A 27,179-nucleotide genomic window follows, 5' to 3' on the forward strand; every position below is an offset into this window, starting at 1 on the left:
GGGGAGTTTCGCCCATTCTTCTCTGCAAATCCTCTCAAGCTCTGTCAGTTTGGATGGGAAACTTTGCTGCACAGCTATTTTCAGGTTGTTGTCCTGTTGGAAGGTGACATTTTGCCCCAGTCTGAGGTCCTGTGCGCTCTGGAGCAGGTTTTCATCAAGGATCTCTCTGTACTTTGCTCTGTTCATCTTTCCCTTGATCCTGACTAGTCTCCCAGTCCCTGCTGCTGAAAAACATCCCCACAGCATGATGCTGCCGCCACCATGCTTCACCGTAGGGATGGTGCCAGGTTTCCTCGAAGTGCCTCTTGGCAAACTCCGAGTGGGCTGTTATGTGCTTTTTACTGAGTAGTGGCTTCCGTCTGGACACTTTACCATAAAGTCCTGATTTGTGGAGTGCTGCAGAGATGGTTGTCCTTCTGGAAGGTTCTCCCATCTCCACAGAGGAACTCTACAGCTCTGTCACAGTGACCATCGGGTTCTTGGTAACCTCCCTGACCAAGGCCCTTCTCCCCCGATTTCTCAGTTTGGCCGGGCGGCCAGCTTTAGGAAAAGCTCTAGGAAAAACTTCTTCCATTTAAGAACGATGGAGGCCACTGTGTTCTTGGGGACCTTCAATGCTGCAGAAATGTTTTGGTACCCTTCCCCAGATCTGTGCCTTTATACAATCCTGTCTCGGAGCTCTACGGACAATTCATTTGACCTCATGGCTTGGTTTTTGCTCTGACATGCAGTCTCAACTGTGGGACCTTATATAGGCAGGTGTGTGCCTTTCCAAATCATGTCCAATCAATTGAATTTACCACAGGTGGACTCCAATCAAGTTGTAGAAACAACTCAAGGATGATCAATGGAAACAGGATGCACCTGAGCTCAATTCGAGTCTCATAGCAAAGGGTCTGAATACTTATGCAAATAAGTTTTTTTTTTGTTTTTTTTTATTAATACATTTACACATTTTTCTAAAAACCTGTTTTCGCTTTGTCATTATGGGGTATTCTGTATAGATTGCTGATTTTAGATTTTTTTTAAATCCATTTTAGAATAAGGCTGTAACGTAACAAAATGTGGAAAACGTCAAGGGGTCTGTATACTTTCCAAAGGCTCTGTAAATATTTGATGAACACTCATTCTTTGGACTTGTGTATCAAATGTCATGTTCCTAGCCCTGTTGCTTAAGCCTTGCTAATAAATAATACATACAGACATCAAAAAGAGAAGTGGAGAGTGGCTAGGACTCACCGATGACCTCTTTGACCAAGATAGAGTGCTGAAGTGTTCTGGGAGTACTGGCGCCTGCAGCATTGATAGCCCTTACCCTTACCAGGATCTTAGCCTCTGGAGGGAGGCCAGTGATGGTGTACTTAGTCTTCTCTGTCAGCTCCTTATTGGTTACTCTCCAGTCATCAGCTGTGGAGAACATGTCCATAGACTTAACACTTATTAACAGGCCGGGAGTTTCTCCTGATCATGAAAAGTCAAGTGGGTTCTAGTTATAAACGACAATGTCTATTCGTCGATGATAGGCATGTCAATCGAATGCTTCTTACATCCTTCGATGCAATACTCCACCAGGTAGCCGTCTAAGCCTGCAGCTCCGATGGTTTCTGGGGGACGCCACTTCATGGTCACCGTGGTGTCTGTGACATCATCCACCACCAGCATGGTGGGCTCGCTGGTCACAGCTGAGAGCAATCAGTGTGAGAGTGTTACAACGGTTGGACTTCACACAAACATTTCCTTGCATGTGTAGTATGTTTCATGCCTTGTCAAAAGTGGATCTCCAATTGCCATAAGTACAGTATAACGCATGCAATGTAGTATACCTAAGAAACACCTCCATGCCCATGTGAGTGGGACACCCCTCTAGCTGACCCTGGTATGCCATCAATCTGTTCATCAGATCTCATTAGGGGCGGCTCTTAACGTCTATTCTTACATTCTGCATCACGTTTAACTCCTATTGAACCCTGTGGGAGGCTGATCTCCTAAACCTATAAGCCCTACATGATTTGGCAGCCATTATAAAGACATATTTAATATCTCCTAAAGCCCCGGCCACGTCCAGTGGAGGTCAGTCAGAATGCGGAATGCTTGGAATAGTGGGGTATCAGAGGAACAGCTGCAAAGGGGAAGGGCAGCCCACGCAATGGCCTGCACTATCACACAGTATCACAGCACCGGCTCTTTCATTTTTCTCCCACTATCGTGATATGATATAACCACAAGAGAAACTGTATTGGCTTACATAAGAGAATAACGTCTTTGTACTGTAAGTGTCACCTCACTGGCTTTGTCACAAAGATTTACATTGCCAAGCGAACATCTCGTACTCAGAACTCACCCAGGGGCACAAAGGCTTTGGATGGCTCGCTGGGTTTGGACACGCCGATGGCATTCACAGCAAAGACGCGCACCTCGTACGGGACACCCTCAATCATCTTTTTAGGCTCAAATGTGGTCTCTTTGTTCAGGTCAAAGTTCAGCCTCATCCATCTGGAACTCTGCTTCTTCTTCCTTTCGATGAAGTAGCCTTTGGGGAAAAGCATAGTTCTATATCACACACACACCAGAATATCCAACTTGTTAGCATAAAACCACCCACACACACCTACCTAAGATGGGAGAGCCTCCGTCATAGATCGGGGGTTCCCATGTCATAGAGCACCAGTCTCCTCCCACCTCAGTGACTAGGGGAACTTCAGGAGGGTCTGGAATATCCACCACCTTGACTTTGATGCTAGCCCCTGCTTCCCCAGCCTCATTCTGCAGGACTATCTTGTAGTTTCCTGTGTCTTCCTTCTCTGCGATGTCAATGGTGAGGCTGGTGTAGTCCGAGAAGGTTTCAGCTCGTACACGATGGCCCGAGTCAAGGATTACCTACGATGGCAAATAGTAGATTGTACTGTACCCATACATTCAGTATGTATACTGTACTTCCGACAACAGTTAACCACAATGAAGCCTATTTTGACCCAGGTCAGCACTCACCCTCTCTCCCTTCATCCACACCACTCTGGGTGCTGGTTCTCCACTGATGGGGATCTCCACGCGGAGTTTATTTCCTGCCACAATGGTCACCGTGTTGTCAGGGAAGTTCAAGCTCTCCAGGTGCACCCTGGGAGGATCTGTAGGAATGGGACAAGGAAGAAAGCAAGTAAGTGCTCTATAATATTCCTATCAACCCACGGATGGTTTTGTATCATCAAAATGACTGTACCAACGATATGAACTTTGGCACAGAGGCTCTGAGTGTATCCCTCTGGCACAAAGGTATAATCCCCGGCATCGTGAATGGTGCTGTTCACAATTTCTAATCGGTGGTTCCTGTCAAAACAAGAAAACAAGTGAATATTGTAGGCTTGCTCCTGAGAAGACAGCATAACCAACAGAGGGAAGGGCTAAGGCCCAGAGTTTTTCTTGCTCAGGTTACATTAGCCTAATGATGAATCCTGATTTGGGCCCAGAATTTTTGCCTCTGTGACTTGACCAGGTATGAAACCCCCGTGAACACAGGTACGGGGCTGAGGAGATGGGTGAGTGGGAGGGAGGTGACGTACTTGGCTCTTTGCAGGATGTTGATGCGGTCGTTGGACTGGATCAACTGTCCGTTCCTGTACCAACGACCTGGAACATTCCCAGGGAAGATCTCACAGTGCATCTTCAGTGGCTGGCCCAAAAGCACTGTCATGTCCTGCAAATCCTGAATAATCTTCAGTGGCTTCACTGATGAAGGGAAGAATGGAAAGAAATAAGAGGATATCATTTTTTTTAAATAGTCATCAATATAGTTGATCTACAGTTTCTCAGTAAGAGAAAAAGTGTGAGGAAAAGAGAGGAAAGTGAAATACACACATTCAACCTGGACTTTGGCTTCGGAAGTGCCCCCAGAGGCCATGAGGGAGAAGGTTCCAGTGTCCTCCTTTGAGGCATCGTCAATGATTAGCCAGTGTTTCAGCCCCTCAGACTTGACACGGTAGCGTGACCGGGGCCCGGTCGGGACCTCCACGCCGTTCTTACACCTGAGGGGGAAGATGAAAGGTTAGAGGCTCAGAGGCACTCACACACACACACACACACACACACACACACACACACACACACACGGCCACAAGGGGAAAACACACACACACACACACGGAAAAAAACACATACACACACACACACACTAAGTTGGACATGGCCCTACCATTTTACTTGAGCTCCTTCTTCCGACACTTCACACTCCAACTCAATCCTCTCGTTCACTGTCGTTTTCACCGCCTCAATCTCTTTAGTAATCTTCACTGGTAACTCTGCAGAAAGGTAAGATACAAATCATAAAAGGCATCAATATAATTAGAAACAGTGGAGTGTGAAATTGTGGAGAGACCACATTCTGGTCCCACTTATTCCTCAAAGAGACATTAAAATGAAGAGAGAAGGATGATGGAATGGAGAGGGGTACCTTTGACAAACAGCTCTGTTGTACACTTCTCTTCTCCCGCGGCTACGGAATAGGCAGCGTCATCATTCAGGCCGCAGTTGTTTATGACCAGGATCCGCTGTGTGCCTTTTTGCTCAAAGATAAACCTATGCAGCAAGTGCATCAATCAATCAAATCACTGGATTTCCACATACTGTGATAATATGTGCTTGGTGAGAAAGTTATATTATACCATATATGCTTGTGAATGGCAATTATTTCAAGACTTCATATCATCCACTGAGCTACAGACAGTTGCCTTTGCTTACTTGTGTCTTCCAAAAGCAGAAATAGATGTATTATTTAATATTAGATTATTTTAAGAATAAAAAGTTGTGCTTATTAATCAAAAACCTTTGTCATTGAAATCATAGTAATGTGAAGATATACAGCCAAATTCATATACAGAGACCTGCCCCCATTCACAAACAAACACATCCCAACATGCATCAGCGTGGGTTGTCAGTGCACACCCAGAGGAATAGAGTAGATAGAGGGTTGGGGTCACACCAGAGGTCAGGGATGAAGGACGGGTGGACTTACTTCCTTTGACTTAAGATCAGCAGTGGAGCCGGAATGGAGCCAGAGGAGGAAGTGGTTATAGCAGAGAAAGGGATGAGCACCATGGCATGACAGACAGACAGATAGGACAGAAGGATAGAGGAGGGGACTGTAACAGCCAATAGTGTTACAACAAAATGAGAGAGAGAGATCTTCATTACAGGGAATCCTGGGAAATACACCACTGGAGTCCAGGGAACAGAAAACTGCAATAACCTCCCAGATGGCTTTAACTTGGCTTGGCTTTGAACAACCTCTACTGAGAGTAGCCTGAGATTGACCCTTCACTTTTTAGAATCTAAGTACACACTTGCCATTTTGAGGGTACATAGAGGTCTTGTAACATCGCGTAATACAGATGTTAGATTTAGTGATGAGATTAACTTTTCAAAAGTATGTGTATTAACAGTAGTTATACAACGGGTGGGTCTAATTCCAGCCGGTGTCCATTCCACAAATTACCACCGGCTAAATCTATGATGTTAAAATGCCTATTTACTCTGTTCCATCTGACTGCGCAATCCACTGTCTCATCAGCCCACCAGGCACTTTATAAACTTCATCTCCACTATAAAAAGCATCTAGACATTATCTCACATTAATTTTTGACTAACATTTTAGTTTTTAACAGCAGAGATTTGTATAAGGCTTGCTGTCTGTCTCTCCGACATTTGCAACATTGAATTTGAATATTGAAACAATCTCCAGCTGTTGCACAGTAATGAATGTGTCGGAAGTCGGGACGAGACAGACAGGCAGGGAGTGTTTCTTAGCCAGTCCAAATCATGAATCAGCTGGCATCATTTTTATGGATATATACAAAGAAATGTAAGTGAAGTGCAGCTGGTTTGCAGTCTGTTGTTGGCTAGCTCCTCTGAACAACAGTGTCCTAAAGAGAGAGCACATTTTCTATGCCAGGCGAAATCGCGCCTCATTAGCTCAGTGTTATTGTTTTGTCCGAATAAATGTCACTAGAAAACAGTTTAAACAAATGCAAATGCAGCTACTGTTGTTATTCTGGCTGCACTGTTTGACGTGACTGTAAGTTGGCCGTAGTTGGCTAGCTAGCAAGCAAGGGATAAGAACGTTGCCAGCCAGTATGGCAATGTAACGTTTAGAATGAACGACTGGGTCACATCCATAGATACAGAACAAAAAGGCTGAACGACTGGGTCGAGTCTCTGGCAACTGAACCAATAGAACAAACGACCAGCCGGCTTGGGTAGCAACACTAGATTTGTGTCGGGACTTTATCTTGTGGAAGGATGAAATAGTATAGATACATTCATCAAAATAACGTTGAAAATGAAAATATGTCAATCATTATTTGAATATGTTGGTAATCCGTTGTATAAAAATGATAATGCCCTCGAAGCCGGTTTGCACAACACCCCTGCCAATATATCCTCGAAACACTGGCTTCTCGGGCTTTATCACTTAATTATACAAATGATTTCCAGAGAGAGCTAAGAAAATAACACAAGTCACTTTTCATTATATGTTCCCATTATTGATAGGTTGATAAAACAATGTGGTAAGATCAATACACTTAAACTATGCCATATTTGTCACGACACCGACGGATGGTGGCACCCCCCCTCGACCGGGCGGGGCTCGACGGTTGTTGTCGCCGGCCTGGAGTCCAGAAGGCAGAGCGCTCCTTTGACACCTCAGGTGAGTCAGCACCAGCCTCACCCAGAGCCCCCTGTCCGTCACATGTATGTGTCAGTGTCTTTTCCTTGTTTCTCCCCTCACTCCCGGTTTAAGGCGCTAGTCGATTCAGGCGCGGCTGGGAGTTTTATGGACCGTGGGGTCGCGGCTAAGTTAGGGATTCCCCTGGTCCAGTTGGACCAACCCTTCCCCGTGCACGCCCTAGATAGTCGACCGCTAGGGTCAGGGCTGGTCAGGGAGGTCACTGTGCCACTGGTCATGGTAATGCGGGGGGGGTCATGAGGAGCGGATTAGTCTTTTCCTCATTGATTCCCCAGCGTTTCCAGTGGTTCTAGGGATTCCCTGGCTAGCCACTCACAACCCTAAGATTTCGTGGGGACAGAGGGCTCTTAAGGGGTGGTCAAATGAGTGCTCGGGCAGGTGCATAGGAGTTTCCATCGGTGCGACTACGGTGGAGAGTCCAGACCAAGTCTCCACCGTGCACATTCCCTCAGAGTATGCCGATTTGGCTATCGCCTTCAGTAAAACGAAGGCGACCCAATTACCACCTCATCGACGAGGAGACTGTGCGATAAACCTCCAGGTGGGCGCTGCACTTCCTCGTAGTCACGTTTATCCCCTGTCTCAGGAAGAAACAGCGGCTATGGAAACATACGTCACTGAGTCTTTGAGGCAGGGATACATTCGGCCATCTAACTCACCCGTCTCCTCGAGCTTCTTTTTTGTGAAGAAGAAGGAGGGAGGTCTGCGCCCGTGCATTGACTATAGAGGTCTAAATGCCATCACAGTGGGTTTCAGTTACCCACTACCTCTCATCGCATCGGCGATAGAGTCATTTCACGGGGCGCGCTTCTTCACGAAATTGGATCTCAGGAGTGCGTATAATCTGGTGCGTATCCGAGGAGGGGACGAGTGGAAAACTGCATTTAGTACCACATCGGGCCATTATGAGTACCTCGTCATGCCGTATGGGTTAAAGAATGCTCCCGCAGTCTTCCAATCCTTTGTGGACGAGATTCTCCGGGACTTGCTCGGTCAGGGTGTAGTGGTGTACATCGATGACATTCTGGTCTACTCCGCTACACGCGCCGAGCATGTGTCTCTGGTGCGTAAAGTGCTTGGGCGACTGATGGAGCATGACCTATACGTCAAGGCTGAGAAATGTGAGTTTTCCAAACCAGCCGTCTCTTTCTTGGGGTATCGCATTTCCACATCAGGGGTAGTGATGGAATGTGACCGCATCTCAGCCGTGCGTAATTGGCCGACTCCCACCACGGTGAAGGAGGTGCAGCGGTTTTTGGGATTTTCCAATTACTACCGGAGGTTTATCCGGGGCTTTGGGCAGGTGGCGGCTCCCATTACCTCACTGATGAAGGGGGGCCCGGTGCGGTTGCGGTGGTCCACGGAGGCGAACAGGGCCTTTAGTCGTCTGAAGGTTTTGTTCACCGACGCTCCGGTGCTGGCGCATCCGGACCCCTCTTTGCCCTTCATAGTGGAGGTGGATGCGTCCGAGGCTGGGGTAGGAGCCGTACTATCCCAGTGCTCGGGCACCCCCCCCCAAGCTCCGCCCCTGCGCCTTCTTCTCTAGGAAGTTGAGTCCGGCGGAGCGTAACTATGATGTGGGGGACAGGGAGTTGTTGGCTGTGGTCAGAGCCCTGAAGGTGTGGAGACATTGGCTTGAGGGGGCGCGTCACCCTTTTCTCATCTGGACTGACCACCGCAATCTGGAGTACATAAGGGCGGCGAGGAGACTGAACCCGCGTCAAGCCAGGTGGGCGATGTTCTTTACTAGATTTCAGTTTAACATCTCGTATATCCCAGGTTCCCGGAACACTAAGGCCGACGCACTGTCTCCATGACGCCGAGGAACGGTCCACCGATCCCACTCCCATACTTCCAGCCTCCTGCCTGGTGGCACCGGTGGTCTGGGAGGTGGACGCGGACATCGAGCGGGCGTTACGGACGGAGCCTACTCCTCCGCAGTGTCCAGTGGGTCGTAAGTACGTTCCGCTCGGTGTTCGCGATCGTTTGATTCGGTGGGCGCACACGCTTCCCTCCTCGGGTCACCCAGGGGTTGAGCGGACAGTGTGTGGTCTTAGTGGGAGATACTGGTGACCCACCTTGGTGAGGGACGTGAGGCACTATGTCTCCTCCTGTTCGGTGTGCGCTCAGAGTAAGGCTCCCAGGCATCTGCCTAGAGGGAAATTACAGCCCCTCCCGGTTCCACAGCGACCATGGTCCCACCTGGCGGTGGATTTCCTGACCGATCTCCCGCCGTCTCAGGGCAACACTACGATCCTGGTCGTTGTGGACCGGTTCTCTAAGTCCTGCCGTCTGCTTCCTTTACCCGGTCTTCCTACGGCCCTGCAGACCGCGGAGGCCTTATTCACCCACGTCTTCCGGCACTACGGGGTGCCCGAGGATATCGTCTCAGATCGAGGCCCCCAGTTCACGTCCCGAGTGTGGCGGGCGTTTATGGAGCGACTGGGGGTTTCGGTCAGTTTGACCTCAGGGTTTCACCCCGAAAGTAATGGGCAGGTGGAAAGGGTAAACCAGGAGGTGGGCAGGTTTCTGCGGTCCTACTGCCAGGACCGGCCAGGGGAGTGGGCAAGGTTCGTGCCATGGGCTGAAATGGCTCAGAACTCTTTGCGCCACTCCTCTACCAACATGTCGCCATTCCAATGTGTGTTGGGTTATCAGCCGGTCCTGGGGCCATGGCATCAGAGCCAGACGGAGGCCCCTGCGGTGGAGGAATGGGTTCAGCGCTCAAGGGAGACCTGGGACACTGTGCAGGAATCCCTGGAACGAGCCAGGGAGCGACAAAAGGCGAGCGCTGACCGGCGCCGCAGCGAGGCCCCCGTGTTCACCCCAGGGGAGAGAGTCTGGCTCTCGACCCGGAACCTGCCCCTCCGCCTGCCCTGCCGGAAGCTGGGTCCGCGGTTTGTGGGGCCATTTAAAGTCCTGAGGAGAATAAACGAGGTGTGTTACAGATTACAACTTCCTTCTTATTATCGTATTAACCCCTCGTTTCATGTGTCTCTCCTCAGGCCGGTGGTAGCTGGTCCGCTGCAGGAAGATGAGGTGCTGGAGGTCCCTCCACCCCCCCGGACATCGGGGGGCCCCCGGCGTATACAGTCCGGTCCATCTTGGACTCCAGACGCCGGGGGAGGGGCCTGCAGTACCTCGTGGACTGGGAGGGGTACGGCCCGGAGGAGAGGTGCTGGGTCCCGGTGGAGGACATATTGGACCCAGCGCTCATCCGGGAGTTCCACAGCCTCCATCCGGATCGCCCTGCGCCTCGCCCTCCAGGGCGTCCTCGAGGCCGGCGTCGGCGCGCTGTGGGAGCCGCGCGTCAGGGGGGAGTACTGTCACGACACCGACGGATGGTGGCACCCCCCCTCGACCGGGCGGGGCTTGGCGGTCGTCGTCGCCGGCCTACTAGCTGCCATCGATCCTTTTTGTTTCACTTTCTGTTGGTTAGGTCTAGGTAGGCACGCACCAGTTTTGGGTTAGTTATTAGTAGGGGGGGTATTTAGTTTAGCGTAGTATGTCTGTGTTTGTGCGTGATTATGTTCCTTGTCGGGTTTGTGTGCTTGAGGAACGTGTGTTTTGTCCCCCCTCTGCCTGTGGTTGGTTTTTTTGTGTTTTATCACCGCAGAAGTATTTAAGGGCTGCGTCCCTATTTTCTGACGACCATAACAGTTTTCTTGAATTAAAGTGTGTTCAAGAATTGACTGTCTCCTGCGCTTGACTCTACCTCTGCTGCTTCCTTGAGCCAGCCCTGACAATATTATATTATTGGTACGCTAACATTGGTGGGGTACACAGCTATCAAAACAATAGATCATCCATTGATTGTTACAAAGCCAAGTGTTAAAGACCTGTGGAGAAGGTACCGCCATTTCCCTGTACAGAGAAGGACCTGTAGTTAATAGCAAAGGACCATTATTTAAATCATCAAACAGTGCATTTCTACTCAAATGTAGCTCAGCGCCACGCACTGCTCAGCAAACAAATAACGTTCTTGATGCGTTGGTGAGATGCATGTTATCAACACCACATTAGTGTTGAGAGAACGTTATTTGTTCACTGGGCATCAGCTGGCAATGGTTTACAGTGCAGAGATCTGGGCTGGTCCTGTAGCTGTGTGTGTCTGGGCACAATGGGAGCTCTGTATGGGTGTAAAGGGCATGTAGGGTCAGACTTGTCCCTGGTTGACAAGGGCTGAGGCAATAGAGGAAACCCCCTGTTCATAACAGGGTCACACAGGGCTGTATGTGTGTGTCATTATGTGAAAGCAATTATTGGTGTAAAACAATGTGTGTTTTGATGCGCACGTGTGGGTGTATGCGTCCTTACTTGCTTGTGTACACCGCAAGACCATCAGAAACACTAGCATGTGAACCATTGCTTTTCAATGCTGAGCGATGTGACAAGAAACAGATAAAAACTACAAGTACCAGGGGGACCGGCAATGAGGACCAAACCACGAATGAAACACATTTTAAGAGGAACTCCCAAAAATGCCTTTCATTTGTGAGAAGACGAAAGAGAGAAAAACATAGAATACTAACACATGAATAAAGAAGAAAAAGCTTGACGTACTTTGGAGTTGGACGGATCTCCTGGCCGTTCTTGTACCATTTCAGCTCTACTGTGGGGTCTGCAAGATCCACCACTAAGCGGATCTTCCCTCCTTTGTCCACCTGGTATGCTGGATCCAACTTCTTGGCAAAAGCTTTACAAAAAAGATAATATCCCATGACAATGGTTATGCATCCTATAGAAAACCAGAGAAACGTGTGCCTTTCCCCTGAATAATCACAGATTAGCTGATTATGAGCTAACAATCTAAATCCATAGTGCAGCATAATCCCAAGAGTGATACACAGTCGCATGGACAAACACTCAATTCAGCACCTTCACTCTTCTTCTCCTCTTTCTTGGTCTTCTTCAGCCTCTTGAGCAGACCCCGCAGGTCTGTTATGCCGTACTCAAAGGCGATCTTCTCGTACTGGTCTGGTCTGGCCGACTTCAGGATCTCCCACACGTCCACTTCGGGCGTCTCATCCTGCTTGGGCTCCCTGGGGCAGGATACGAGGGGAGGGTGTGAGGGCTGGGGCCACGCTCTGGGCTATCGCGACGTGTCCTGAGGAACTGCTCCCTATGGGGGGTATTGAGTGGGGAAGGAGATTCTGGAGATGGTACTAAAAAAGGGGCAGTGAATGCACTGAAGGAAGACTACTCTCTTGTATCTACTATAGATAGGGACTTCCTACTGAATTAGTTTTCAAGAGTGTTTTCCCTCTGCTGTTCTACTGATCTGCTGTGTTTCTATAGTAATTTCTCTTCTTCCCTCTCTCTCTCCATATATCAGGCACATGTTCTCTCCCTCCCTTCTCTCTCTCGCTACAGAGTTCCTCAGGACATGTCACACAAAGGGATGGGCGTGGTCTGAAGCCCTGTACCTGTCCTCTGACATCCTCTCTGGATGAGGCGTTACAGGGGGAGAGGATGAGGCGTTACGGGAGAGAGGGGGTGGCTAGTCTATTATATGTATTATATCCTATAGGAAGGGTTTTACTGCTGAGGAAAGTAGAGGGATCAGATTATTACAAGGGAGTTGAATATGTTTCAGGTAGGGGTTTTGACCAGGGTCGAGTTCTTTTAGTCTGGACATTGTTACTTGCCTTTAGGGTGAGATTGTGCATGAGAAACTAAATTTGAACCAGTGCTGTATTAATGAATAACAAAAAAGGTCATAAACGGATAAATGCTATTAGGCTACTTTTGTTCCTTGGGGAAGGGGGGGGGGGGGGGGGGGGGGGGGTAAACATGACACCTCAACAGAATGAAACAATTTGGGAAAAAACTACTGATCTAGGTGCTGCGTGCAGGAATATAGGGAGATCTTACTCCAAGATGTGCTGCTGATAAAGTCTACATTCCTTCTCTTTCTATTCACATTGCCCATCCCTTTGCCTTGTGTCTCAGTATGTTCACTCATCACCACTTCAGAGACGCTCTGACCGTGTTAGAGATGGAAGGCTAGGCGTCCATAGGGGATGTTAGAGCTGTGAGATCCAGGTTAATAAGCATGTTGCCCACGGGCGTGAGTAGATCCATTAGGCAGCGAAATAAAGATCATTCAATCAGTCCGTTCTTTCATGGACATTTTCCCAAATGTCGGAAAGCTTTGGAGGTAAAAAAGCATGAAATTATTATTTCATTCTTATGCATCTCTCTTCTTGTTTATTTTCAGGCAATTACTCTGTAGACTGAAATAAACATTGTGATATGTGCCTTGTATTTCTAAGTTGAAATAAAATGACAATGTAGCGATAACACTATTTCACAGCATCATTTATAAATGGTCCACTAGCAGATCATTAATGATCTGAAACGGGAGTCCTTTTGCCTCATAAACACAGTATTATTGAATTCTACTGTTGATCAAAAAAGTGGTCATCCCAAACAGCAGAGAGACTTTATGACGCAAAGTCCATTTCCATCCTTACTGATTGTTAATGGAGCATTTGAGAATGTCGGCTGTAAATGAAGTGTTACCGTACTACAGTAGGCCAACACTCTTGCTTGTTCCAGATCCTAGAGCTACATTCCATGCTGGGGACGCTACAGGATTATAGTACTTACCCCGCAGTAAGGTCTAATCGTTTAATTACCTAGGTTATTCTCTCTACTAACCTTTGGTTTCTGAATGTGTAGGGAAGAAGAAGAGACAAGCCCAAATAAATGTGTAATTTTACCTCAGTGATGTGTCACGGTCTGTCTAGGTCTATTGTACTGGCAGTACATTGAAAAAACATGCTGTTGTCTTGTTGTTTGAACCAAGAAAAAAATGTAGATTTGTATTTACAAATGAAAAAAGAAACTCAAAAATACAGTTATCAATATGTGAGAGTAGATAGTGTACTAGATAGTAACTTTGTATGTGATTCACTGTAAAACCTGATATTAATGAAATGATGTACTCTTACAGTACATGGTAGTTCACCTATGTACTAACTAATATACTGCACTCTTTAATATATTATATTGTAATGCACATATATACCATGTAACAAAATAAGAAAGCAATTTGGAAGAGTAAAAGATTCAATGGTGGTTGCTGGGGCAAAATAAAAGAGGTAAACACCCAAAACAAGGGCATAGTAAAAAAAAAATACAAAAATAAGACTGTCCCCTTGAGGACGGAAAGTGACTCTCACCTATGTTTAAGAAGACCACTAAAGTCAAGATCCCCTGCATCCTCGTGTCCTTCACTGCTGTTGTTAACAAGAAGAGATTAATGGAGATTTAATCAGAGTAGAAACAGTGACAGGCAACTAGATAAACAATGCTAAAAGAACAACGCAAAGCAGCGGCTACTGACTTCAATCAAATGCATTAGGTCCAGACTAACACATGATTGGTGGCTTACACAAAAACCCTTTCGGTTCATTTCCAATTAAATGCTTCTAACGAACTGGTTTGTGTAAGGAGTATCGAGAGCGATCCCAGCCAGCATATGACAACATTTCCACAATGTTTCTGCTGTGTTGCAGGAGCATCACTGAGCAGCTACGTTGGGATAATGCTATGGGGCTGGGATGTTTTGCGTTGCTTTCTGACACATTGTTGGGAGGGAATTTCAAATGCAAGCGTTGGCCTTTGTGCTGTTCAACACGTTGATTGGTAATTACCCTTAATAAAAGGTTAATCACATCCGATTTCATGGTCATTATGTTTCAGACACTATGCTCTCATGTTGGTTTGTGATAAGAGCCATGGTTTTCCTACTGAGCCACAATGTCCCACGTATCTGATGCTCAAATGTACATTTTCAGGTTTATTTGCCATGTGTAATGAATCTTGCTCGAAACCAGTGAAGTCTGTGTTTAATGTTACTATTGTCATATTTATCATTATGAGAAAAAAGGATACTCATTAGTCAAATGCTCAATTTAACCACTAACTGTAAAAATATCACTCTGTTGTTGACTCTGAAAACTACTCTACGAGTAAAAAAAATTCTATTAAAATCGAAATAACGTGGTCAGATTGTGTTGCTCTCATTACCTTCTTTTGAAGGCTGATCGAATATCAACACTCTGTGACTGTTCCAGTTCTGAAAGACAATAATGCAAAACAATAACACAGTATATTATTGCTCGTGTTTCAGTGTGTGTTCTTTGCTGTATGACTGAGACTCAAACAGTGCAACAAACCTTTCACTTCCAGGTCAAAGGAACAGCTGTCAAATTTGTCCTTGTAGGTGACCTCACACCTGTAGTTTCCAGCATAGTTGTCTTTGGCCTTGATGATATGCATCTCAAATGTGTGAATCTGCGGGGCGATACATAGGTATAGGAAGGACAGCTAGGGGACCAATGTGTGTGTGTGTGTTAACATACATAGAGCTATGCATGGGAGGGTGTCTACCTTGGTGCGTCGGTCAAAGGTTTCTTTCAGTTGTAAGTGCTTTCCGGTCTTGCTGGCCAGGTCCATCCATTTCCCTTTGAACCACTTGATGGTGGGTTTACGGAGCAGGTCTTGGGCCTCCACCTTGGCAACAAAGGAGATGTCTCCACCTTGTGAACATGTAAAACACAGCATGTCCATGGTGGGAATAGCCTTTGAGGTGGAAAGATTTCCTACACATGGTTACCAGAGGTCCCTTCTCTTGGAGAGAATAAATACAATTGTGAGAGAGAGAAAGAGAGAGAAAGCGAGACAGAGAGAGAGAGCGAGACAGAGACAGAGAGAAAGAGAGAGAGAGAGAGAGAGAAAGACAGAAGGAGACAGAGAGAGAGGCAGTGAGAGAGATAGGCAGAGAGAAGAGGCTATCTTAACAAGGGAGACAGCCAAATCTAAAAGACCTTGACCAGTACAAATATAATACATGTAAGGGTTTTAAAATGTCTCTACGAGTATATCATCTCTGGTCTACAGCAGCTGTGAGAGGAGAGCTCACTCAGCAGGCACTCACCCACAGTGATGGATCCGCCCTGGGGTCTTTCTATGAGCAGGCTGGACAGCGGTGGGGTGTCTACGGGCTTGTCAAGGTCCTCTGGAGCCTGTCCCTCTCCCAGAGACCACACTGGTCGATCAGGAGAGACGGACACACCATCACACAAAGACTCAACACCAACAGACCAACACACTCCTCGTATACTGTACTCAACGGCTTCAACAATCCGTCAGCACACTTCTCTGTATTCATCTGAAAGTGATATACTTCCCAAGGTAGATAGACAGACAGAAATACATTCACACTGTTCCTCAGCTGTTCATGGCAGCTGCAACATGGAAAGCATAACATTTTGCAACATGGAAAGCGTAAGAACATGGAACATAGAACAAATACCTGTACTGGGAAAAGCGTTACGGGTTTTGAATGAATACCATATCCGAAGAGACTCCTTTGCCGTGTGCAAAAGTGTATCGATTGATACATTCTTCAATTTTTAGATGCTCCGGTCTTCTTTGAGATCTCAGAAGACTAAGTGGAATAGGACTCATGTCAGCAGTCGCCATGCTCAACATGTGATGAAACTGCTATAGACAGACCTACATAGGGAGTCCCTTCAGCCCCACCCCTCGCTACCTACTGCAAAGACCCAGCTACCCTCCCCCACTTTACTTCATCTCTGACTCAAAGACTAACACCCAACTAGGTCACTTAATTAATTGAATTGACTTCTTACTTATGTGAAATGTCATTAATTTTCCCATGTTTGAAAAATATGTTGACGTCCAAAAGCCCCATAGCTTGCTACAAGCATTGGAGGGGAACGTGGGAGTTGAACTATGACATTTTAGGAAACCAGTATTTTTCATGGAGCAGAACATAGTCCAAATGAACCTGAGCTTTTAAAGTATACCAAGCCAGGTTCCATTGAACCAGCTATGCGGGGAAAATGAAAAGAGCCAGCTAAGAGACTAACACTGTTCGTGGGTGGGCTTGCTCCAGAGAGAATACTGCTATTCTGGAGCTCTGCTATTGAAAATGTCACTTCTAATAGGATGGTTATTACGGCTTTTGTTACATAGTATTACCTGAGTCTTTTCTCCCCATGGCTGACACATGGACGCTATCATCTGAACAAAGACAGAGAGAAATTTACAGCATATTATAAGAAATAATACTGTAAAGTCCACAGAAGCAAGCACACACAAACATTCAGGACCAGCAAGCAATACAAGACATCTAACAGTAAGCAAGCTGAGCCCTGACGAATTCTGACATAATGATGCAAGCTGCCAATCAAAAGCTGTAACTATGTACATTGTTATGTTTCACCAGTGAGGAGAATCAGTTTTGAATTTTCTTTCATGCCTTTATATTTCTTAAAATAAAGTTTTATACAAACTGTATCATTGTATTCCAATCAGAATTCCAAATGTGTTCACATAAAATATGTATAACATTCATGTGCCAGACAGAAAATTGCAGAAAAGGAGACCCTAAAAATCCTTAAATTCTTATCATTCCTTTTTCATAAAAATCAATTATGATGTTTATGCAATATGTTTCACCGTTGACAATCTGATCTTTTAAGGTTGGAAAAATAACTAACTTCAAAAATCACACAAAACACCTAGAAATAAACACGTCCCCGAACATGTTTCCTACATCCAGACAGTTGAAACATTCTGATCAAAAAGACCAGTTTGGTCAGAGCTATAGTTGTAGGATTAACAGAGAGATCTTACTAGGCAGCTCAATAGAGAGTTTCTTGACTGTATTGGCATCCTCTGTGAAAGAAAGCATAGTATTACTGAAATTAATTTGTGTTTTTATCTAGTCAATTTATTTGACTCTGGTGAAGAATATTGCTATTGACCCTTTGTGATGATTGACAAAAAGAAGTATGACAAATTGTCCTTATGGCCTTGTAATTGGAAAAAAGTATGAAATGAAACTTCCAATTACTCTTACCAACAATTTCCAATTAATTAAATATGAATACATATAAGACAATTCAAGACAAGAGAACCGGTATGGTATCAACATAGTTGAGGTCGGGAACAAACCAAAACATGTATAATATCATCATATATATATATATATATATATATAACATATAATATACCTACAGTATACATGATGAGCATGAGTGGCATGAATGGATCTTATATGTGTATTCCAAGCCTTCAGAAAGTATTCATACACCTTGACTTTTTCCACATTTTGTTGGTTTACAGCCTGAATTCAAAATGGATTAAATTGTTCTTTCACCCATTTACACACAATACCTCATAATGATAAAGCATTATGAAACATTCAATGACGCCTTGGTAAGCAACTCCAGTGTATGTTTGTCCTTGTGTTTTAGGTTATTGTCCTGCTGAAAGGTGCATTTGTATCCCAGTATCTGTTGGAAAGCCGACTGAACCAGGTTTTCCATCTAGGATTTTGCCTGTGCTTAGCTCTATTCTGTTTCTTTTTATTCTAAAATAACTCCCTAGTCCTTGTCGATGACAAGCATACCCATAACATGATGCAGCCACAACCATGCTTGAAAATATGAAGAGTGGTTTTCAGGGATGTGTTCTGTTGGATTTGCCCCAAACATAATGCTTTGTATTCAGAACATTAAGTTAATTTATTTGCCACATTTTTAGCAGTTTTACTTTATTCCCTTACTGCAAACAGGATGCATGTTTTGGAATATTTTTTATTATGTACAGGCTTCCTTCTTTTCACTCTGTCATTTATGTTAGTATTGTGGAGTAACTACAATGTTGTTGATCAATCCTCTGTTTTTTCCTATCACAGCCATTCAACTCTGTAACTGCTTTAAAGTCACCATTGGCCTCATGGTGAAATCATTGAGTGGTTTCCTTCCTCTCCGGCAACTGAGTTAGGAAGGACGCCTGTATCTTTGTAGCGACGGGTTGTACTATTGATATACATCCAAAGTGTAATTAGTAACTTCACCATGCTCAAAAGGATATTCAATGTCTTTTTTTTTACCCATCTACCAATAGGTCCCCTTCTTTGCGAGGCATTGGAAAACCTCCTTGGTCTTTGTGGTTGAATCTGTGTTTGAAATTCCCTGCTCGACTGAGGGACCTTACAGATAATTGTATGTGGAGTACAGAGAGGAAGTAGCCATTCAAAAATCTTGCTAAACACTATCATTACACACAGAGTGAGTAAGGGGTTGAATACTTACTGACTCAAGACATTTCAGATTTTAATTTTGAAGAAATTTGTAAACATTTCAAAAAACATAACTCCCCTTTGACGTCATTGTGATTATGCCAGTGACACAATCTCAATGTTATGCATTTTAAATTCAGGCGGTATGACAACAAAATGTAGAAAAAGTCAAGGTGTGCATGTCAGATGTGATCTTCACATCCATACCTTTATTTGAGCATTATAATAAATAAAGGCTTGTGTGCTTGTAGGAATTATGCTTTGGCATTTTTGAATTGGCATGCATGTAAACAACATATGTATGTGATATGCACAAACATATATTGCAATAGTTTAGGAGCTGATACTGAATATTTTAACCAGGAAAATGCCATGTGCAAGTATTAAATGCATATCAGGAATATATTCCAAAGGTCTGAGAAAAACCTGGTATTTAAAAGACAGGTACAAGACCCATCTACCATCTATCCATAGTGTTCTCTATAGTTAGACTCTTCCCCACAGTAACTGTCTCCTGCAAAATGTACTTTTGGGGTGTTGATGGGAGCACTGTCCTATAGTGGAGTCTCCATGGTAACCGACTTGACAAGATGGGAAAGGAGGGGAAATGAGGATGGTTTGTCATGGTTACCAACCTGGTGGGGGTGGTGGTGATGGGGTGTTGGTTGTACCGTCATCATCTTTATCTGCAATAAAGGTGTGATTGACACAGACCCACCTATCAAAAGCTCCAAGTCCAGGCAGGCCAACAAGACAAGCCACAAGACAAAGCATGCAAAACAAGACAGAACATGGGACCAACACGACACAACACCACCACATATGCATGTCTTTGAAATGGATAGATGAAGTGTACGAGACCATAAACGTGTTGATCGTGAGATCGAAGCGTGTCCTGTGAGAGATCACACCAGTGTCTATGAGATGGGAGTGGACGGTGATGTGAGAGATCACACGTGTACGTAAGATAAAAGAATTATGCGTAACACCACAAGCTTGGTTTAGGAAAGCTGGAAGCACAAGTAAGAAGCACTGTGAGAGGAAGAGAGAGATTGAAGTTGACAAGCAGCGGGCCAGAAGAACACAAGAATGTTCACAAGGGATATGAAAGATTAAAGACCTAACTATCCAAGAAAAGCCCTGTTACTTGAGAAACCCTCTGCTTGTCATCGATCAAAAGAGTAACTGAGCTTAGCTCCACCTCCAGAGACGTTATAGACAGTAGTGTTGGGCGATATCCAGATTTTCACACCGTTTTTGTAGAATACCAGGGTAAACGGTATTACCGGATGTCCACACAAGGGGTGCCATTTCTTAAAAATAAGGGTTTATAGAGAGAGCGTTCAAGGGAGGTGAGGATTGAGTAAAACAGAAGCGACATATGAAACTGACCTTTGTTGTGGTAAAAAGGCTCTGGAGCAATGCTGAGTGACTATCGGAGAGCTATAACCTTCCATACATCTAGATCAGCTGCTGCTGCTGTGACCGTCAACAGCACTGTGCTTGTTGCTACAGTATAGCCTCACTATGAATCCTAGACCCTCAGCTATAAACAGTCTGTAACCTGTACTGAGAAGACTAGAGACAGAAAACACACGCCACACACACGCACACAATAATATACACACAAACATACATGCACACACACCAACACATGTTTGTGCATACGCACATAAACGTAGTCTACCTATATACACACACGTTCTTGCATATGCACATACACATGTTCGTGCATTTGCACAGACACACACTCTTCCAGACCTGCTGGAGGTGGGGGTGGGGTAACCTGCACCGTAACAACTGGTTCTGGAGGTGGGGGTGGTGGTGGGGTAACCACTGTAACAACAGGCTCTGGAGGTTGGGTAACCTCCGTAACAACTGGTTCTGGAGGTGGGGGTGGTGGTGGTGGTGGGGTAACCACTGTAACAACAGGCTCTGGAGGTTGGTTAACCTCCGTGACAACTGGCTCTGCTTCCTCCTTCACAGTTGCTGAATTGGGACAAGGCTCTCACAGATTAAAGTTACCGTCCATCTCCTCCACTCACACAGCACTAAGTTTCTTTCAGTCATCAATTTCTAATACAAACAAACTGCTAACTCCAACTGTATGTGCCGTAAAGTTGTCGTACTGAACTGTGCACACAGCAGACACACTGCATTTACATGTAGCCTATATGTGCTGTTTGACCATCACAAAGCTATCAGACACGACTTTGGGGGCACTTTCGCCTTAGAAGTCTTAGAACTTAATGTATATAAAAATGCACTAGTCGACAATTTGCAGAAAGCAAAGCATGAACCAATGTATGGCTGTTGTACTGTAAATGCCAATGAAGTTCATCCCATTGGGTCATAGCAGCATTGGTCATAGAGGGAAAAGGTGTCTCTGTCTGTCATTACAAACAGCGCTTCAATCCAAATAAAACCCTGATTCATACAGACTCTATCAGTCCATTGCCTGATTTGAATGGAACTTTGGCCCATATGATCTATTGGGAGAAGATAAAAGGCCTTAGCAAAGACCAGCACTATGGATCTGACTCTATTACAGACTAGAGTCAAACTGCTTCAATCAATGGTTTGAGAGTGGGATAATTGAACGGAAGCGCTTGTTACTATTTATGAGTAGGGCCTGGAGTTTTTCCTAACCACATGACCTGATCAGGAAAAACTCTGGGACTTCAGTTATAGCTTTAGTTATAGAAAACAGCATGCACTTTAACTGTGAATGGCTTGAGACTGAGTGAATTTGACTTACCAGGCGGTGGGGGTGAGCAAGGGGACGGGGCCTCCTCCTTTACTTCAGAGTTCACAGACTCGACTTGCTCTTTAGCCCCGACCACAACCGCCTCTGGTTCTGGTTCTTTAGACCCATTCTCTACTGGTTCTGGCTTAATCACCTCTATGGGCTGTGGATCCTTCCCCTCAGTCTCTACCGGTTGTTCTGTACAGCAGATAACAGTGCCAGGCTGGAGCAGCAAGCCTTGAGCAAAAGCACTAGCAGCCTCTCAAAACACATATGAGGTGCTGGCTGGACATGGATGAGCATAGATAGCCAGCAACCAGAATGGGTCGTTCCATTGACAGTCATATCTGAATGCATGACAGGCAGTCGAAATTGCTAGAAATTATAAAAGTTATCTTTGCCAACTACCAAGTAAAATTGAGGGATGTTACCAATCTGGTCATTGCATATCTATAGCTAGTCCTGGAGGCTTCAATGAAGTATAGTTTTACTTATTCAGCAAGTTTGTACAAGACTTAATTACAATGTACCACAAGCTAAAAAAAATGATTTTCATTATTTCACATTGCCAATCATAACAGTTCCCAGAAATTTGAACGTGACAATGTCAACGCAATCTATTATAAGTCTAATGACGGCTACCTGCTGAATGTAACAATTAAACCTATACTTCCTCATTCACACTGAATGTACTTCCTGTGGATGATTCCATATTCCAATACAATACTTCAGTACCTCATACAGACACACACAACGGTAGAGAAAGCACAAGCCAGTATTGGGGACAGAGCATCACAGCAACGCCGAGCACAGGAGTGTGTTACAGTAGCAGCAGTGCAACAGTGCAACTATGGAATGATGTGCATCATATGTGCTGTTTATCAGGAAGTTGACTGATTTGGATCGCACGTAGACTATTTTCACTTAAATGCGTTGTTTGTGTGTGAACATGTGTGTCGTTGAGGAACAGTTGAGAAATCCCATTGTGAAGGAAGAAAAACAAGAACGGTGGACACACAACAACAAACACGCGTGTTGGAAGGGGAGAAAAGAGGGGCATGACACCAGTGCATGGTTACCCACCTGGGGGTGGAGGTGAGACCTCGAGGGATATCTCAGGTGTGGGCATTGGCGCCTCACTACTGTCTGGGGCAACACTCTCTGAGTATGTGACAAATATAGCAGGGATGGAAGAGCTGCATTTAATAGAGCAAAGCCTCCACATCTATCCTTTAACATACTCACTCTCACACCAATGGGCCTCCACATCGAGGCTTTAACATACTCACTCTCCCACCAATGGGCAGACTTACTCACTGTATGCCCAACCTCACTCGCCATTTTCCATTCAGTCACACACAGATTGGGAATCCACTGTATTCGTTTCTACATATGCATGCACAATATCAAGTGGAATATTTTCTGAGTGTAGATGATGTCACGCCCTGACCAGGTGAACTCTGCTATTTTGGTCAGGGTGTGGCATTTCTATGCTTTATTTTCTATGTTTTGGTTATAGCCTTTCTTTGTGTTTTATTTCTATGTTGGGCTCGGGGTGATTTCCCAATCAGACAGCTGTCGCTTGTGAAGTCTGATTGGGAATCACATTTAAGTTCCTTTTCCCCCACGATGTTTGTGGGTTGTTGTCTCGTTATTTGAGCACGTAACGTATTGGCAGTTTTTCCCCTTGATTTTGTGTACATGTTTAATTCTAGTGTGTAAAATAAACATGTATTCGCTCCCAGCTGCGTTTTGGTCCGCATCCTCGTCTCCCGACGACAATCGTTACAGAACAACCCACCGAACCAGGACCAAGCAGCGGGAGGAAAAGGAGCGCGAGAGATGGACTCGCGAGGGAAAGGAGTTCTGGACCTGGGAGGAGATCATGTCGGGGAAAGGACCCTGGCGGACGGACTCCCAGGTCGAGGAGGAAAAGCCAGCCGGTAGACGGAGTCGCAGGCGGCGGTCGAGGAGGCCCGGAAAACAGCCCCAATAAATTTTTTGGGGGGGGGCTAATGGGGTGGTCCGGAAGGGCAGAGGAAGAGCCCAGACCACTGCTCTCGTGGGGGATGACGGCGGAGGAAGAGAAGGAGATGAGGCGTTTGATTGAGGACCTGCAGAGGGAAGATCTGGAGGAGGAGCCATGGTATGCTGAGTTGCGCGCTGTGTCGCCAGTGCGCCCGCACAGCCCGGTGCGTCCGGTGGACATGCCCAGCACATGCCGTGCTAGGATGGGCATCCAGCCAGGACGAGTGGCTAAACCGGCTCCACGCTTCAGGTCACCAGTGCGTGTTCACAGTCCTGTCTGGCCCGTCCCTGCTCCCCGCACCAGGTTAGTGGTGCGTGTCCCCAGTCCTGTCCGGCCCGTCCCTGCTCCCCGCACCAGGTTAGTGGTGCGTGTCCCCAGTCCTGTCCGGCCCGTCCCTGCTCCCCGCACCAGGTTAGTGGTGCGTGTCCCCAGTCCTGTCCGGCCCGTCCCTGCTCCCCGCACCAGGTCAGTGGTGCGTGTCCCCAGTCCTGTCTGGCCCGTCCCTGCTCCCCGCACCAAGTCAGTGGTGCGTGTCCCCAGTCCTGTCCGGCCCGTCCCTGCTCCCCGCACCAGGTTAGTGGTGCGTGTCCCCAGTCCTGTCCGGCCCTGGTGCGTGTCCCCAGTCCTGTCCGGCCCGTCCCTGTTCCCCGCACCAAGCCCACGGTGCGTGTCCACAGTCCTGTCCGGCCCGTCCCTGTTCCTCGCACCAAGCCCACGGTGCGTGTCCACAGTCCTGTCCGGCCCGTTCCTGTTCCCCGCACCAAGCCCACGGTGCGTGTCCACAGTCCGGCACGGCCCGTGTCTGGTCCACCGGTGCCCAATCATGTTCCGGTCGACGGCTCCGCTCCGGAGCCTGAGCATGCCGCTCCACAGTGGTCCAGTCCGGGCCAGAGGGGTAGGGCTAGGGTGGAGGCAGGGGGAGAAACACGCCCGGGGCCAGAGCCTCCACCGAGGGTGAGGCGCCCACCCGGGTCCCCCCCCTAATAGACTTTAGTTTGGTGCGCCGGGAGTACGCACCGTTGGAGGGGGGGGTACTGTCACGCCCTGACCAGGTGAACTCTGCTATTTTGGTCAGGGTGTGGCATTTCTATGCTTTATTTTCTATGTTTTGGTTATAGCCTTTCTTTGTGTTTTATTTCTATGTTGGGCTCGGGGGTGATTTCCCAATCAGACAGCTGTCGCTTGTGAAGTCTGATTGGGAATCACATTTAAGTTCCTTTTCCCCCACGATGTTTGTGGGTTGTTGTCTCGTTATTTGAGCACGTAACGTATTGGCAGTTTTTCCTTGATTTTGTGTACATGTTTAATTCTAGTGTGTTAAATAAACATGTATTCGCTCCCAGCTGCGTTTTGGTCCGCTTCCTCGTCTCCCGACGACAATCGTTACAGATGAACACATTTTCCCTTCAAAATTTCTTTTTACAGCCATTTGCCTGAATCAGATTCATTGTTTTGGTGCTTGACCATGAGGGAATTTATTTTAATTTAATTTTAAATTGAACCTTTATTTAACTAGGCAAGTCGGTTAAGAACAAATTCTTATTTACAATGACGGCCTACCGGGAAACAGTGGGTTAACTGCCTTGTTCAGGGGCAGAACGAGAGATTTGTACCTTGTTAGCTCAGGGATTCAATCCAGCAACCCTTGGGTTTGTCACGACTTCCGCCGAAGTTGGTGCCTCTCCTTGTTCGGGTGGCGTTTGGCGGTCGACGTCACCAGCTTTCTAGCCTCCACCAATCTACATTTCTTTTTCCATTTGTTTTGTCTGTATCTTACACACCTGGTTCCCATTTCGTTTTAATTATATCCCTATTTAACCCTCTGGAGCCATCATGGTTTTGTGCGTGTTTATTGTTGTCAGTTGTCTCGTTTATGTGATTCTGGATTTTCGTTCTCCTTGTTGGAGGATTATTTTGAGTAAAGTTACTATTATTACTCATCTCTGTGTCCTGTGCCTGACTCCACCTTACCCACATCACCTAGACTCTGACAGAAACACGCACCTTCAATGGCGTCAGCAGGTGCACACAGCCCTCCTCTACCTATGGAGGAGGTATCCAGCAGCACGTGACTATGTTGCAAAGTCTCGGCACAGCCATGGATTCCCTGCACCACCTGTGGCCGCAGAGGGCACACTGCTGGTCGGTGCTGGGGAGGTTCTCCAGTGAGTCGAGGCAGCAGGCAGGGCACTGGTGGATCATCCCAGGTGAGTAGGCACCCGACTCACCCAGAGCTTCCTGTTTCACACATGTGTGTATGTGTAGAATTTCCTGAGTTTCCCCCACATAAGGCGCTAGTAGATTCAGGTGCAGCTGGGAACTTTATTGATCATTCATTTGCAATTAGATTAGGGATCCCTGTTGTTCCTGTTGATGTGCCCATCCCTGTACATGCCTTAGATAGTCGTCCTTTAGGGTCGGGACTGATCAGGGAGGTCACAGCTCCACTATGTATGATAATGCAGGGGGATCATAAGGAGAGAATTAGTCTCTTTCTGATCGATTCACCTGCGTTTCCTGTGGTGTTGGGGCGTCCCTGGTTGGCCGATCATGACCCCACTATTTCGTGGAAACAGGGGTCTCTCAAGGGATGGTCACGTCAGTGCTCGGGGAGGCGTGTAGGTGTTTCCATAGGTGCAACTACGGTGGAAAGTCCAAACCAGGTCTCCACCATGCACATCCCCCCTGAATATGCCGATTTGGCTCTCGCCTTCTGTAAAAAGAAGGCGACTCAACCACCCCATCGACAGGGGGATTGTGTGATAAATCTCATGGTAGACGCAGCACTTCCCAGGAGTCACATGTATCCTTTGTCACAGGAGGAGACGGCGGCTATGGAAACATGCGTCTCCGAATCTCTGGGACAGGGATACATTCAGCCTTCCACTTCACCTGCCTCCTCAAGTTTATTTTTTGTGAAGAAGAAGGATGGAGGTTTATGCCCGTGTATTGACTATCGAGGTATAAATCAGATCACAGTGAAGTACAGTTACCCGCTGCCTCTCATAGCCAGTGTGACAGAGTCATTGCACAGGGTGCGCTTCTTCACAAAATTAGATCTCAGGAGATATTACAACCTGGTGCGTATCCGGGAGGGGGATGAGTGGAAGACGGCATTTAGTACCACCTCTGGGCACTATGAGTACCTTGTCATGCCGTACGGGTTGATGAATGCTCCATCAGTCTTTCAATCCTTTATAGACAAGATCTTCAGGGACCTGCACGTGCAGGGTGTAGTGGTGTATATAGATGACATTCTAATATACTCCGCTACACGCGCCGAGCATGTGTCCCTGGTGCGCAAGGTGCTTGATCGACTGTTGGAGCATGACCTGTACGTCAAGGCTGAGAAATGTCTGTTCTTCCAACAGTTTATCTCCTTCCTAGGGTACCGCCTGTCCACGACAGGGGTGGAGATGGAGAAGGACCGCATTTCAGCCGTGCGTAATTGGCCGACTCCAACCACGGTCAAGGAGGTGCAGCGGTTTTTAGGGTTTGCCAACTACTACTGGAGATTTATCCGGGGCTTTGGTCAGGTACC

General features: G+C 46.5%; 1 protein-coding gene across 18 annotated transcripts in view; it reads right to left on the reverse strand.

Moving 5' to 3' along the window:
* Positions 1-27,179, reverse strand: part of LOC115180190 (myosin-binding protein C, slow-type-like) — a 43,859-nt gene that overhangs the window by 6,527 nt on the left and 10,153 nt on the right. For 3 of the 18 annotated variants that reach the window (XM_029742076.1, XM_029742068.1, XM_029742075.1), the window contains exons 3-27: positions 22,693-22,770; positions 21,622-21,807; positions 20,625-20,852; positions 19,499-19,549; positions 17,411-17,452; positions 16,754-16,795; positions 15,684-15,794; positions 15,137-15,285; positions 14,923-15,040; positions 14,774-14,822; positions 13,924-13,980; positions 13,400-13,408; positions 11,615-11,778; positions 11,300-11,432; positions 5,006-5,014; positions 4,445-4,569; positions 4,187-4,292; positions 3,853-4,019; positions 3,558-3,723; positions 3,218-3,324; positions 2,989-3,125; positions 2,613-2,877; positions 2,342-2,530; positions 1,548-1,682; positions 1,240-1,407 (exon numbers count right to left, since the gene is read on the reverse strand). In XM_029742076.1, coding sequence (XP_029597936.1) covers positions 1,240-1,407; positions 1,548-1,682; positions 2,342-2,530; positions 2,613-2,877; positions 2,989-3,125; positions 3,218-3,324; positions 3,558-3,723; positions 3,853-4,019; positions 4,187-4,292; positions 4,445-4,569; positions 5,006-5,014; positions 11,300-11,432; positions 11,615-11,778; positions 13,400-13,408; positions 13,924-13,980; positions 14,774-14,822; positions 14,923-15,040; positions 15,137-15,285; positions 15,684-15,794; positions 16,754-16,795; positions 17,411-17,452; positions 19,499-19,549; positions 20,625-20,852; positions 21,622-21,807; positions 22,693-22,770 — 2,991 coding nt within the window. The remainder of the gene's footprint in view (positions 1-1,239; positions 1,408-1,547; positions 1,683-2,341; positions 2,531-2,612; positions 2,878-2,988; positions 3,126-3,217; positions 3,325-3,557; positions 3,724-3,852; positions 4,020-4,186; positions 4,293-4,444; positions 4,570-5,005; positions 5,015-11,299; positions 11,433-11,614; positions 11,779-13,399; positions 13,409-13,923; positions 13,981-14,773; positions 14,823-14,922; positions 15,041-15,136; positions 15,286-15,683; positions 15,795-16,753; positions 16,796-17,410; positions 17,453-19,498; positions 19,550-20,624; positions 20,853-21,621; positions 21,808-22,692; positions 22,771-27,179) is intronic. The other 15 variants (XM_029742080.1, XM_029742081.1, XM_029742072.1 and 12 more) reach the window with 15 other exon arrangements.

The sequence above is a fragment of the Salmo trutta genome, chromosome 40 (genome assembly GCF_901001165.1).
Source record: "Salmo trutta chromosome 40, fSalTru1.1, whole genome shotgun sequence".
NCBI classification, from domain to species: domain Eukaryota; kingdom Metazoa; phylum Chordata; class Actinopteri; order Salmoniformes; family Salmonidae; genus Salmo; species Salmo trutta.